General features: G+C 43.4%; 1 protein-coding gene across 7 annotated transcripts in view; it reads left to right on the forward strand.

The window, feature by feature from the left end:
* Nucleotides 1-14,354, forward strand: part of LRBA (LPS responsive beige-like anchor protein) — a 753,999-nt gene extending 739,645 nt beyond the window's left edge. For all 7 annotated transcript variants that reach the window (XM_061384015.1, XM_061384012.1, XM_061384019.1 and 4 more), the window contains exons 54-57: nucleotides 935-1,036; nucleotides 4,148-4,344; nucleotides 8,810-8,961; nucleotides 13,217-14,354. In XM_061384015.1, the coding sequence (XP_061239999.1) occupies nucleotides 935-1,036; nucleotides 4,148-4,344; nucleotides 8,810-8,961; nucleotides 13,217-13,307 (542 nt within the window). In that variant the 3' untranslated portion in view covers nucleotides 13,308-14,354. The remainder of the gene's footprint in view (nucleotides 1-934; nucleotides 1,037-4,147; nucleotides 4,345-8,809; nucleotides 8,962-13,216) is intronic.
* Nucleotides 14,355-15,286: the final 932 nt, after the last annotated feature.

The following is a 15,286-nucleotide window of genomic DNA, read 5'->3' on the forward strand; positions in this document are numbered from 1 at the left end:
CATTGGAAGGACTGATGCTGAAGCTGAAACTCCACCTGATGGGAAGAACTGACTCACTGGAAAAGACCCTGATGCTGGGAAAGATAGAAGGCAGGAGGAGAAGGGGACAACAGAGGATGAGATGGTTGGATGGCATCACCGACTCAATGGACATGAGTTTGAGATGATGAAGGACAGGGAAGCCTGGCGTGCTGCAGTCATGGGGTTGCAAAGAGTTGGACACGACTGAGCGACTGAACTGAACTGAGCTGCTTTGAGACACAATGAATGCAGTTCAGACCATCCTCACCAAGACAAGGGTCTCAGTGGCCCAGGAGGAGTAGGGCCAGCTGAGGGGCGGGGAGAGGAAGCCACCACATTCCGAACTTTATTATTGTTCATCCACAGACCATCTCATCAGAGGGCTCATATTTATATTTGCAAAAGTATCCGAGGCAGTTATAATGCAGTCTTTTGTGTTTTTTTTTTTTTCGTTTTAAACTATCATTGCTTGATCATCCTGTAAAGCTCAGAAATTTAGCAACCTATGCTCCTCAAACTCTAGCATGGAGTCCAGATCATCACCTAAAAATAGGATTTGGGGTCAAAGTCCCTGGTGGCTCAGACAGTAGAACGTGTCTGCAAATGCAGGAGACCTGGATTAAATCCTTAGATCAGGAAGATTCCCTGGAGGAGGGCATGGCAACCCACTCCAGCATTCTTGCCTGGAGAATCCTCAAGACAGAGGAACCTGATGGGGTACAGTCCATGGGGTCGCAAACGGGTTGGACACGACTGAGCAGCTGACACACGTTTCTTTCCAAAGCTGTAAATTAAAGATTAGGCATCATGGGTATTAGGAGCAAATTATTGGTGATTTAATCTTAGTAGAGGGAGGTCACCCCCCACCTGAACTTGAATTAATGTGTTCTTTTTATCTTTTTTCCCCCAAAAGGTGAGACTGCCACTCCGCGGGCCATTCTGACAGGCCACGACTACGAGATCACTTGTGCTGCTGTCTGCGCGGAGCTCGGCCTCGTGCTAAGTGGCTCCAAAGGTAAGCCTGCAGGACCTTCAAAATGAGTGCGTTTTTTGGTGTCTTCTAGTAACAGGTTACCAAAGATGAACTTGGTGCCTTTTTTTCTGAAGCTGTGCTGTCTGTCACAGGGGCTGTTAGTCACATGGCAGACCCATGACTGTTCGCATTAACTGAAATGAAATAAAATTTGCAGTTCAGTTCCCTGGTGACACTAACCACATTGCGGGGCTCAGTGTTCACCTATGACTAGGGACTGTGGTATTGGACAGCCCAGAAAGGGAACTTTTCCATCACTGCAGAAAGTCCTGTTTCACAGCATTGCTCTGAAGAGTGAGGTGAGAACAAGAGCATCTTTGTGTGTTTGTTTATTCTTCTCGATTCTGACTGGGCTGGGTTCCATCCCACACCTGAACGGAGCTTGCTGACCCAGTCTGTCTCTCCTTCCAAATCTCTGAAGGAGATGGCATTGAGAATGGAGTGGAAAAATACTTCAGCTGGTTTGCCCGAGGGTCTCCCTCAGAGTATCTCCTGTGTTCCAGCCAAAGGTGTTAAGCACACTCCCCAAGAGCACACACACACCAATCAGCGTCTGACCAGGAGCAGAGCAGTTTCCAGTTCACTTTCATTCAGTTGTAATAGTCTGTTCATCTCTCTGTCCCACTGCCCTGAACTTAGCTCTGAACATACAAAATGCAATCACATCTCTTTTAGGCTGATCTGATGGGGAGGCATAGAGTTTTTGAGTCACTTTACCTGTGCCTTGAACTGTAATACTTTGTCTAGCTAACAAGACGTATTAGTTCAATACTGGTATTTAAAACTTAGTTGGTCAAAACAATGAAACCATAATAATGATAACAAGAATTCTATAACTGCTTTTTATACCCAGTATTTTATTTATCCTGAGCTAACATGAATTCTTGGGCTGTATGCGATCCAAACTGGACATCTTTCATGATTTCATGCAAAGATATTAAAAATCAGTCATTTAAATGGGAAATATTATGATTAATAATCAGTTGGAAATTTTATGGTTGTTCCATGCTTTTAAATTTTTTATCAAAACATTTAAAATCCTCTTGTTCAGTTTCATACATACACATATACATACACGGGCTTCCCCGGTGACTCAGTGGTAAAGAATCTGCCTGCAACGCAGGAGACATAACGTTTGATCCCCAGGTCAGGAACATTTCCCTGTAGATGAGAATGGCAACTCGCTCCAGTATTCTTGCCTGGAGAATCCCATGGACAGAGGAGCCTGGTGAGCTACAGTCCACGGGGTTGCAAAGAGTTGGACACAATTGAGTGCATATTACATACATATATACACATATCTATGGACATAAAAATCAAGTAAAACATTTACTTCAGTCCAATTCAGTTCAGTCTCTCAGTCGTGTCCGACTCTTTGCGACCCCATGAATCGCAGCATGCCGGGCCTTCCTGTCCATCACCAGCTCCCGGAGGTCACTCAAACTCACGTCCATCGAGTCGGTGATGCCATCCAGCCATCTCATCCTCTGTCGTCCCCTTCTCCTCCTGCCCTCAATCCCTCCCAGCATCAGAGTCTTTTCCAATGAGTCAACTCTTCGCATTTACTTAGTACACTGTAATTTAAAACAGAAAGACTGAGAGTGAAAGTGTTTTATTTCTTTGTGAAAAATACGAGTACTGTGACAGTGCTTGCCCACTCCTCCCCATGTGATGTAAGATAAGGGGTGAGCATCTTCTGGATGCCTTGACCAGCTGTCAGACCCCTTCCTCAGTTTGGACCAGCTTCCAACATGTTACCTTCTCCGCCTTCAGTGTCATGAAACATCTCCTCGGTTTCCTTTAATGTGAAGGTTCTTGCTGGCCCCACTCCCAGGGTATCCTCGTGTTTAATAAGCCACTTTCCTAACTTACGTCAGTGAGGCCACCTTCACTCACTCCCTGGGGCTGTGTATCCACAGCCTCTAAGTGATACCAACGCCCCACGGCCAGCTCTGTCTTCTCTAAATCCATGTAGGTTTGCTTCAGATTTCACTTCCAGCATCGTCACTTCCCTTTTCCTTATGGCAGAGGCAGAGTCATCTTTGTTGGCCACTGTCCCCTTTTGATCATCTGTTTTTGTAAAATGCCAGATAGTCCTGTCCCTGGAGACAAGGAGGCAACAGAACTGCAGGGCCTTCTGTCTGTGGCCAAGCTGAGCGGACAAGCAGGGACTGTTCACTAACAGACTTTGAGAGAAGCGGGCCTGTTATTTACAGTGGTTTGTGGACTGAAGAGCTGGTTATGGAGCGTGTACCTTATGCAGTTCCCGTGGTAACTGAAGTCCGCACCGAGGCTGGGGTCATTTAGAGTGACAACTGAAACCCATGCTCGCTGGACCTGTGCGGGCAAACGCTGCCTTGTGCGTTTGTGGTGAGGATGCTGAAAACTTAGCAACGCCTGAGTGGTCAGGAGAAGGCTGAGAGGCGTGCTTTAGTAGTCACGAGGGACGGGAATCCATGTAGGCTGGGAGTAATTTAGGGAAAAGTGGGCCCTGTGGTCTGGTTACCTCCTTTGTCCAACGAGACATTTCTTAGGACCTGCTCATCACCCGGGCAGTTTGGTTACCTGCTCCTCCTCTGCTCTGCCTGCAGCAGGCGCTCGGTAAAGATGGGACAGCACAGCCACATGTGGGCTGCTCGGCAGTTTCTTCACCTTCCTTCCCGAGCTTTCAACCCCCGCCCCACCCAGGCCCCTGTGACATGCAGGGAGGGTCGCAGACGGCCATCTCTTGCTTCATGGCAGCCCATGTTCAACTGAGGCCCAGACTTCCTGGAAGCTCTTCTAGGATTTGAAATTTGTCCTGTTCCTTTCTGAATTCCTCCAGTTTTTTTATCATCTCTGGGCATAATGAATTTCACAAGTAATTTCCTGTTTCTTGAGATGTGAAATTGAGCATGTATGACTGTTTTCTTCCAAGTGGAAGGTGAGATCTGGCTGACATGCTGATTTCACAAAATAACTGATATCTTTTTCAGTCTTTCTGCAACTGTGATATGGTACTGACATCCTGTTTGATCTGTGCTTGAGACTCAGATCACTTTTGTCTGTTCTTATGAAAAAACTTCATTTTGCCTTTTGTTTCTATTTTCTCAGAGGGACCATGTCTCATACATTCCATGAATGGAGACTTGTTAAGGACTTTGGAGGGTCCAGAAAACTGCCTGAAACCAAAACTCATTCAGGCGTCGAGAGAGGGCCATTGTGTCATTTTCTATGAGAATGGCTCCTTCTGCACGTTCAGTGTGAACGGAAAGCTCCAGGCCACCATGGAGACCGACGATAACATAAGGGTAAGCGTACCGTACCGACTTCTCAGCGTCTGCTTTCACCTCAGCATAGAGGTGGTGAGGAGGTGGAAAGGTCACCAAGGAAGCCTCTGGGTTCCCACACCAAGGGCCTCCTTTTCACCCGAGAGAGAATCACCCGATAGCACTGGGACGGGGGTGTCTGCTTCCCAGAGCCCAGCCTGTCCCGCCGTGCCAACTGCATGCCCAGCCTGCAGTCCAGGTTGGGAAGTGAAGCCGGGAGGAGCCTTCAGCAGAGGGCTGTTCTTAGATCTGAAGCCATCCTGGGTAGCTGTCAGTGGCGCTGCTCATTTTTTTTTTTTTTTTTGGTTTTGTTTTTTAACCTAAGAATGTTAACTGCACAGTGCTGTTTCCTGAGTATCAAAGCTAAAACAGTGCCTTTAGGGTACCCTAAAACTGGCTCTCTCTACCCTTGAACAGGCTGATGGTGGGAATGGTAGGGATTACCACGCTTTAGGATTAGCATCTAATTGCAGACTGGACTGCTGTGTGGATAACAAGACCCAAACACACCAAGTTAAGGAAGTTGTGCCTCAGATTATGATGTGAATCCAACGAACGATCTTTCACTTTTGGTGTACAAGAGACGGCCCTGTGGACCCTCCCAGGTCTTCCTTCATTTTCAGGATAGGGGTGTTAGAGGGTGAAGAGAAAAGTAAGGACTGCTCTTGGAGAGGCTGTTTTCAAGGTCCTTCTTTTCACACCTCCAGACTTCTTGGTGCAGGTTAAGCTTCATTTTACCATATCCCCTGTATTTCCTGACATAAGGTTGGGGGGCGTGTGGCCTGCCCACAGGGAAGGGGCAGGACGTGTTGGGGGTGGGCAGAAGGCCGCAGAGGCCTCAGCCCTCTGAGTGTGGTATAAGTTAGTTCTGGCCACTGTACTCATGGCTACTCCTGACCTGGGGCGACTTAGGTGACATGCATTCTCCCACTTTTCCCACATCTAGTCTGATCTCTTTTCTCCTATAAATATTGGGGTCAGGAAGTACTAAGGAGTAAGAAAGAGTGTTAGTCGCTCAGTCGTGTCCGACTCTTTGCAGCTCCTTAGACTGTAGCCCGCCAGGCTCCTCTGTCCATGGAATTCTCCAGGCAAGAATACTAGAGTGGGTTTCCTTCTCCAGGGGATCTTCCTGACCCAGGGATCAAACTCTGGCCTCCCGCATTGCAGACAGATTCTTTACCACCAGGGAAGCCCATTGAGAAATAGAAACCCTAAATATAGATGGCACTGATCAGACCGAAGGTACTTGCTGCTTCTATATCCTAGGATGATTTGTTTTTCTTTTTTTCACAGATTGACTTGTTTGTTTTTGGCTGCACTAGGCAACTTGTGGGATCTTAGTTCCCCAACCAGGGATCGAACCTGTGCCCTCAGCAATGAAAGAGTGGGGTCTTAACCACTGGAGCACCAGGGAATTCTCCAGGATGGCTTGCTAATTTAGTAAATGGCTTTCCTCTTTGCTCTCCTCTTCTCTCTGGGAATTTTCTCCAGTGCATTTTGCCTGCCCTGCACACGCAGACGCTCACACTCTGCTTTTTATTTTTCCCTCCCTTCATTTAAACCAAGTACACATCAGAGGGTTTTCCTTTCCTCTTTTCTTTACGATAATAATGTTGATAATCTGTCAGTTTGAGTTGCGATTATATTGTCAGCTACACTAATAAATCTGTAAAGTAATTTGAAATCCCTAGCTGGCTAAAACAATTTCTGTGGCCTTTCAGTCAGTACCAGAGGTTCCGGGAAGTTCCTCCAGGCAGCAGTTGGAGGCTTTCTGCACACTGTTCTCGCACACACGCTTTTCCTCTCTGCCCTGTGGCTGCTGTGTTTTTTCCTCTGTAATATTTCCCACTGGATTTTAGGCTTAAACAATCTATCGCCTTTTCCCCAGCACGCCTGTACTTTATCATACTAACTTGTAAGTGGCAAGTGTGTGATTAAAGTGCGCTTGCCTAAAATGAGCACTGCCCATGCCCAGCTCCAGAGACCCACCCTTGCATAGCTGACTGCCTTGGGAAGGATGGAAGGCCACCGCAGGCTGGGAGCAAGAGACACCACAGAGCAAAATGCTCCACCTCCGTCCTCAGTCGGAGCCTGTCTGAGGGGAGGAGACCGTGGAAACAAATTAGCCATTAGCTCAGACCAGAAATGAAGTTTCTTTGAAATAGCAAGAGCCCTGTAGGCAGGCGGCCTGCGAAACCTCGGCCTTCATCAAGGCCTCCCACCTGTTTTTATTTAGATGCCAGATTGCGCTGTGGCGTTTGGTTAACATATCTGGACACAGCATCCAGGCAGTGTTTAGATGTCTTAATGAAGAGCTTAAATTTAAGTGAGCAGCCCGTACGGAGCAGCAGTTACATTCTCCTAAACAAAGGCCCACCACCATTTCACCATAGGAACTCATTTATTTTCTCTTCCTGAGGAAGCTGTGTCTTCAGATGTGACTCTTGCCAGCAGACGGCTGGGGCCCACTGGTCCCTCCTGGAAACCAGGGCAGCCAGTGTTGTCCACGCTCTCAGGAGTCCAGAGACTGATGTTCACGTGTTTCCAGGGCCCTCCTAACATCTCGAGTCTCAGCCCAGCCTGGGCACTCAGGAGTCTCATGAGATTAAGAACTCCACTGGGGCTGGGGGGAGATGGGGTGCTGTTCAGGAAACGCTCCCCTGGCTCTCATCACCAGGGAAACTTGACAAGTCCCTCATGAGAAAGGCCGACAAAGTATTTTTTACCTTTGGCAGGCATCTGGTTTATTAGAATGTTTTAGATGTAGATAAAAGTATAGTCCTGAAAGTCCGGGTTTTATTTATTTCAACACAGAACTAGGATTAAGGAGTTTTTACTCTAGGACAAAGAATTAAAGATTAATGGTTTTAATTTATCTTTTAATATAGCACTTATCCAGTAAAAAGCCTCAAGTATAAAACTCAAGTGAACCACAGCCACAAGGTCAATGGGTTTTCATCCACTGAATTTTATAAGTGTAGCAAATAATTATTTGTAGTAGTCTTCATTTCCAAGATAACTCCCTGGAGAGTGCTGTTTGTGAAATGAATGGGGGGAATGATATTGGGTTTTATTTACATTGAAAAATCTTATTATTTGTATTGGTTAAAATTTAGAAAATACTTCTTACATGTAACTATCTTCTGCCCATGGGTTCTGATTTCTTAGCTATATTTTTATGTTCTTGAAAATAAGCTATATTTAAGAGACCTCTAAAAGTTTGCATTTACTTTAATGAATTTGGCTATGAAACAGTCCTTTTCTGTAATTAAAAAAAATTTTTTTGTTGTAAAAGGGTAGCTTGAAGACTTAAGGCAACTATCCTAAAACTCTGAGTGCAGAACAGTGTAAATATATTTTTCAGAAGGTAGATATTTTCTTTCTGGCTTGCCATCTGGATTCCCATGGTCACTGTGTCCAGGTGGACATAAGATTATAGGTATTTGCAGTAACTTGTAGAACTCCCAATGCCCTCCAGCAAAAGAAAGGAAGTGTGTGTCTTAATGAGCCGAGAGAAGAAGGTTTGCAGAGCAGGGAGCCAGAGGAGAGGAAGGGGCAGCGGGATCTGCTCTTGGAATAGGGAGTAACCCTTTCTGTCAGGAGCAGGCACACTTCCTCCGTTTAAAAAAAAGTAGCCAGAAATGAATGGGTATGGCTTTGTCCTAACAGCCCTTACTTATGGACACTGAGATTTAGAATTCATATTATTTTCATATGTCATGAAATATTTGATTTTTTTCCAACCAGGAAGAAAAATGTAAAAAGTCATAGAAAAACAGGCAGTGACCTGCCTTCGGTGGGTTTGACAGGATTACAGAGCAAATTACACGTCTGCCCTTCAAGTTTAGCACTGGCAGAGAGCAGTCAGTCCTGAAGCAAGAAGATGCTTCAGCTGGCTTTACCCTGGGAGTTGTATTTCCTCACCAAGTCGGCGTCCCAACTGCTGTACAAATCTAGCAGGCCTAGGCAAGGGTGCTTGAGCTGTAGGTGGTCTCCCGTGGGGCCGGGCCCCCAGGACGGCAGTGTTCTTATGACGAGGGACATGATGTCAGCTAGCACCATCTGCCCAGCCTTGGTAGCTTGGCATGTCCACAGTGAATGCAGAGGTGCCAGGAAGCTCCTCATTTCAGAGCCCCGGTCTCCGTTCACAACACACACCATTTAATTAGTATCTGTAGAGTTGGAAGAGTTTGGCACCTCATCCTTAAAAAGCACAAATTAAAAAAAGAAAAAGCATTGCCTGCCTTTGCCCGTATGATTTTTGAAAAACAGCAAAAGTGTTCTGTGACTCATGATTTCCTGAAAACTACTCAGGCACACACACACTCTCTCCCTTCTCCCTACGCTATAGTAGCTGGCTTCATGTCGAATTACTCAGAGGTGCAGGCTGGGGCGGGCAGGCTTTCCTGGAGCCCCGACCCTGCTGAACGCTGCTGTGTCTCACCAGGCCATCCAGCTGAGCCGGGATGGGCAGTACCTGCTCACCGGAGGAGACAGCGGGGTGCTCATGGTCTGGCAGGTGTCTGACCTCAAGCAGCTGTTCGCCTATCCAGGTTGCGATGCCGGGATCCGCGCCATGGCCCTGTCTTACGACCAGAGGTAACACTGGAGTGGGGGCTATACTGGTGGCGGTAAAATCTGTCCAGGGATTTGTGTAGATGGGCTGGGCTGTGCAGGTCACCAATGCAACTGAAGAAGCCAGTGAATATTGGAATTTCCAAGAGACTTTTTAAAAAGCATGTTTTTCTTTGATGACATTGCCAATTGTGGAAAGAGGCTATGTTCTCTAGGGTTAGACAGGATTTAAGTAACAAAGGCTCCAATTATATTGCTGTAAAGTTTCTATACTCTTAAAGTACCTTTTTTCTTAAACGAAATTTCTTGTGACGTGCCACCTGTTCCATAATGATTCCTTTGAGAAATCTGGCTTATTTCCTAAAACCTTCATTTTAGGGGAGATTGTCTTTATCTGACATCTTATTTCTTCTTAATATAGTCTCTCATTTTAGTTTTTAACATCTTTCTTGTGATAAAGTATACATAAAACTTACTACTTAAACTATTTTTGGTGCTGCATAATTCAGTGACATCAAGGATACTCACATTGTTGTACAACTATCACCATCATCAATTTCTAAAACTTTTTCATCATTTCATCTCAGTGTCCTTTGATATGCAAAATCCTTTAATTTTAATGAAGTCTAATTTATTTTTCCTGTTATTGCCTGTGCTTTCAGTGTTATATCCAAGATCACTGCAAAAGTCAATGTCTTGAAGTTTTTCCTCCAAATTTTCTAAGCGTTTTGTAGTTCTAACTCGTATCTCCTTTTTGATGCATTTTTAATTTGTGTTGGTGTATATATGAAGGTGGGACTTCCTGCTTCTGCATGTGAGTGCCAGTTTTCCCAGCACTGTCTGTGGAGATGACTGTCCCTGTATGTGAGAGTTTGTACCTCGTCTTTGTGCTGTTGGTCTGCATGTCTGTCTCTAAGCCAATACCACACTGTTTTCATTACTACACCTATAATTTATAGTAAGGTTTTTTTTTTAATTTATTTTTATTGGAGGCTAATTACAATATTGTAGTGGTTTTTGCCAAACATCGACATGAATCAGCCACAGGTGTACATGTGTTCCCCATCCTGAACCCCCCTCCCACCTCTCTCCCCATCCCATCCCTCTGAGTCATCCCAGTGCACCAGCCCTGAGCACCCTGTCTCATGCATCTAACCTGGACTGGCGATCTGTTTCACATATGGTAATATACATGTTTCAATGCTGCCCTCTCAAATCATCCCACCCTCGCCTTCTCTCACCGAGTCCCAAAGACTGTTCTTTACATCTGTGTCTCTTTTGCTGTCTCATATATAGAGTCATTACCATCTTTCTAAATTCCATATATATGCATTAGTATACTGTATTGGTGTTTTTCTTTCTGATTTGTTTCACTCTGTATAATAGGCTCCAGTTTCATCCACCTCATTAGAACTGATTCAAATGCATTCTTTTTAACGGCTGAGTAATATTCCATTGTGTATATGTACCACAGCTTTCTTATCCATTCGTCAGCCAATGGACATCTAGGTTGCTTCCAGGTCCTGGCTATTATAAACAGTGCTGCGATTAACATTGGGGTACACGTGTCTCTTTCAATTCTTATAGTAAGTTTTGAAATCAGAAAGTGTGAAATATCCAATTCTGTTGTGCTTTTTCGAGATTGTTTTGGCTGTTTGGACACCCTTGAAATTTAGATGCTTTATTTCTTTTCCTTGCCTAATTGCTTTGGCTAGGGCTTTTCATACTATATTGACTAGAAGTGGTGAAAGCAGGTATCCTTGTCTCATTCCCAGTAAGAGGGGAAAAACTTTCAGTGTTCACCAAGTATAATGTTAGTGGAAATTTTTCATAAATGCCCTTTATTGTGTTAAGGTACTTTCTATCTGGCCTTAGTTTGATTTTTATTTTTTTTAATCACGAAAGGATGTTGGATTTTGTCAAATGCCTTTTCTCACATGGGTTTTTTTGTTTTTAATTCTATTGATGTGATATATTACAATTGATTTTTGTATATCAAACAAAAATTGAAACAATCCTTATATTCCAAGAATAAATCCCACTTTCTTCACGGTGTATAATCTTTATAATACGCTACTGAATTTGGTTTGCTAGTATTTGTTAAAGATTTTTGTATAAGTAATCATAGGAATAGTAGTCTGTAATTCCATTTCTTGTAGTGTCTGTCACTTTGATATCAGGGTGTGTCGGCCTTATTGAATGACTTAGGAAGTGTTCTCTTTAGTTTTTAAAAGTGTTTGGAGTTAATTCTTTTTTAAATGTGTGGTAGACATCTCTGGTGAAGGTCTCAGTAATAAGAGGGTTGCAATCACTGATTCAGCCTCAGTACTAGCTATGTCTGTTCTGTTCTCTTCATGATTAAATTGTGGAATCATGTGTGTTTCTAAGAACTTTTCCATTTCATCTAGATTATCCTATTTGTTGGCGTATAGATGTTCCTAGTACTCTGATAATCCTTCTATTTCTATATAATTGGTAATGTCTCCACTTCATGATTTTTCGTAATTCTTTTTTCTTCATCTAAAATTCTGTCGATTTCGTTTACCTTTCAGAGAGCCAATTTGACTTTGATTTTTCTATCTTCTATTCCCATTCTGATTTTTACTGTTTCATTCCTGACTTGGCACCTTTCTCTTGTTCTTTAAGGTGTAGAATTAGGTTACTGATTGAGATATTTCTTTTTTTTTTTAAGTATCTGTGTTTACAGCTATAAGTTTCCCTTTTAGCACTGGTTTTGCTGCATCCTGTAAGTTTTGGCTTGTTTTGTTTTCATTTGTCTTGGTATTTTCTAATTTCCCTAGAGACTTTTCCTTTGACCTATTGGGTCAAACTTACCAGTTTTCCTTCTGTTATTGATGTCTAGTTTAATTCTGTTGTGATTAGGAAAAATACTTTGTATGGTTGTATTTAAAGTGTTTTGTGCTCTAACATATGGCTTATCTTGGAGAATGTCCACTGTGCATACTGTGTTGGGTGAATGTTTATATATGTCTTAGGCCCAGTTGGTTTTTAGTATTGTTCAGATACTGTTGAACTTTATTTCCTTCCTTCCTTCTGGTGGTTCTACCCATTACTGAAGTTTCCAACTATTATTGTAGAACTGCTTTTCTCTTCAGTTCTGTCAGTGTTGGTTCCATACATCGAGTGTGCTGCTTGTTCATATATGTTTGCAATTACTATATACTTTTGATGAATTGACACCTTTTATCATTTCTATATAGTATCCTTCTTTGTCTCTTATAACTTAAAACCTATTTTGTCCGATATTAGTATAGCCACTGTAGCTCCGTTTTCATTATTATTTGCATAGAATATCTTTTTGCATCCCTTCAACCTGTTTGTCTTTAGATGGGTGCATCTCTGGTACACAGCATAGAGTTTGATCACGTCTTTATTCATTTTGCCAGTCTCTCTGCCTTCTGATTGGAGAATTTAATCACGTTACACGTAAAGTAATTACTGATAGGGAAGGGCTCTTGCCATTGTATTATTTGCTTTCTACATGTCTCAGTGCTTTTCCGTCCCTCATATCCTCATTGCTGCCTTTTGTGTTTAGTTGGATTTTTGTTGTGACACATTTTAGTCCTAGTTTTGATACGAGGCACTACTAAGGATGACCTCTAAGGACTGTCCTAACAAACCTGAGACAGAGAAGGGTCTAAGATAATAAGCAGGCGCCTGCCTCCCAGAGAGGCCCCTCTGCACTGCCTGTCTTGCTGCTCCGTCTCCCCTGCACCGCCAGCTCGGGCCGGAAGCAGACGCAGCTCCTGCGTAGAGCGAGCGTGTCAGTGAGTGGCGGTCCTCAGCAAGATGGACGCAGTGTGGTGGTCCGCAGAGCACAGCTGAAATTGTGCTCAACACTGATTTCTTAGTCTTCTTTCATTTTGTACATGGCAGATACCTCTGTGATTAATCCTCACCAGCTTTGAGGTTGTCATTATTTTCATTCTGATACTTAATATACAAAATTCACTTGCCCAGCCTCCCTGCCTCAGAAGTGACTAGTGTGTTCAGGTTTGTGACTCATCCTGCACACACTGGCTGTACTTTCAATATAAAGGCAAGCTGTGGGTTGGACCCTTGCAGAGTGACAGAGGCAGGACTCTGAGCTCACCCAAGACTGCACTTATCAGAAAACATACCACAAACCTCACAAACTGTAGGTCTGGCTGCCACCTGCTGTGTTTACCGCGTGGCTCTGGGGAGGCAGGCCTCTCTTTAGTAGCAGAGCCTGAGGAGACTGCTGGGTTTGTAATCCCCTCCTCTCTGCTCCTCCCAGGTGCGTCATTGCTGGCATGGCCTCAGGAAGCATCGTTCTGTTCTACAACGACTTCAACCGGTGGCACCACGAGTACCAAACCCGCTACTGACGGTGACGGCTGGGCTCAGCCACGCCCCCCGGGCTCAGCCACGCCCCCCGGGCTCAGCCACGCCCCTCAGCCTCAGCACAGCAAGTGCCCTGAGCAGCTTTCTCGTAGAAACAGCTATCACATCCGAATGTAACTTAAATTTGCTCTAAGAAGCAAAATATTTTTTAAAGTTAATTGCTATTTTTGTAGACTTTGCTTGACTTTTTGGGGGGGAATAGCAAAGCAGAAAACTGGCTGCTGGGTTCTGTAGTTTTAAAAAATCTATATTTTTAGTCATAATGAGAAGTCTATTTTCACCAATTACAGAAATACACAGTGGAGTGAGTAAACCCACTTATCTAGTTATATATGAAAAAACATTTCCCATTTATCTGTAATCTTGAGAATGTATGATTTTAACAAGGAGGAAATGGGTTATAATCCTGGGACGTGGGAATTTTATGCTGTATTTTGGGTTCTGTATTTTTCCAAACTGTGCTTCTTCAGCACGGAAATTTCTGGGATTTAAATAGTTGTGTTTAAATTATGGTAAATGTAATTTGAAACATCTCAATGAATTATTTCTATCAATATTATTATCTTTCAAGCATGTTTTAGACCTAGGAAATTATGGTTTGGGGAGGCTTATATTATTGTGTGGTCATCTTAAAGCACCTACTGTTCTAGCAAGTGTGAAATATTCGCAGTGTTTTCCTCATCTGTCCTCGTAGCGGATCAGAACGAAATGATGGAGATGTTCTTGGGCTCAGCACTTCTGCTTTTAAAGTAAATGCAAGTAAGTACCAAAGCTCACCCTGAGGGTTGACTGTGCCCACATACTGGGCTGAGCCCTGTGGCTACTGGGTGCTGTGTGAGGCAACCCTTGTTTTACCTTCTATTTGTTATGAAACAATCTTCCTCTTCCTTTTGATTAGCAATTTGTACTACGAAAATGTTATTTTGGTGTTGTAGAATTCTACTTTTCTAGTCGATTGCTGTGTGAAATTCTGTGAAAAATATCTGAGACAAGGTCTGTATTGCATAAATAAATTCTTTGTAAGTTGTGAACTGAGTTGAAACTGAAATTCCATCTCTATTTCTCTTGCAACTTACCTAAAAGGGGTGACCTCCCTTTTCATCTGGGCTTCCCAGTTAGTGGTAAAGAACCCGCCTGCCAATGCAGGTAAGGACTACCTTTGACCCCTAGGTTGAGAAGATCCCCTGGAGGAGGGCATGGCAGCTCACGCCAATATTCTTGCCTCAAGAATGCCATGGACACATGAGCCTAGTGTGCTGGAGTCCATGGGGTCACAGAGAGTTGCACACGACTGAAGCAACTTAGCACACATGTACCTTTTTTTCTACACATTCAGCTCTTTTCTAAAAGCAAAAATTAGGAATGGAACAACTTGGTTTGACAGAAAAATAAAATGTATTTGTAATTGTTGGAAATATTTTTACTCCTTTTTTTTCTAGAACAAGTACTTTAGTCCATGTAATCATCAAAATAACACTGTGCTTATAGTTGAGAAAATTAAAGATTTAGTGACACTAATACACTTGGCTTAGATCTAGACAGCTCAGTATTAACACTAAGCCAGAATTTAAACCAAACCCTGTTTTCCCAGCACAACATGCTTATATAGGTACCTAGAACGGTGTCAGCTTCTAGCAATTCCACTTCGAATTTTGAAACAATGATAATACAGTTATTCTCAAAGAAAACGTTAAACTTTGGTTCCTTCAGTTTTTAAACAATAACCAATAGGAGAGAAATTCTCTTGAATGAAAACAGGAAAAAATGGGCCTCTGGCCAGAGAGCTCCTTCTTAACTAAATGAGAACACTAGACCTTTATCTAACAAAAAAACCAAAGAATTTTATACACTGTTCTAACATCCACAGTTACAGCTGTTTTACAAACCCCTAACAAAACAACAGATGGTGAAAAGTGGGAAAGGAGAAGCACGTGTCCAAATCAAAGACTTACGTGAGTTACTG

Source organism: Bos javanicus, chromosome 17 (genome assembly GCF_032452875.1).
Source record: "Bos javanicus breed banteng chromosome 17, ARS-OSU_banteng_1.0, whole genome shotgun sequence".
NCBI classification, from domain to species: Eukaryota; Metazoa; Chordata; class Mammalia; order Artiodactyla; family Bovidae; genus Bos; species Bos javanicus.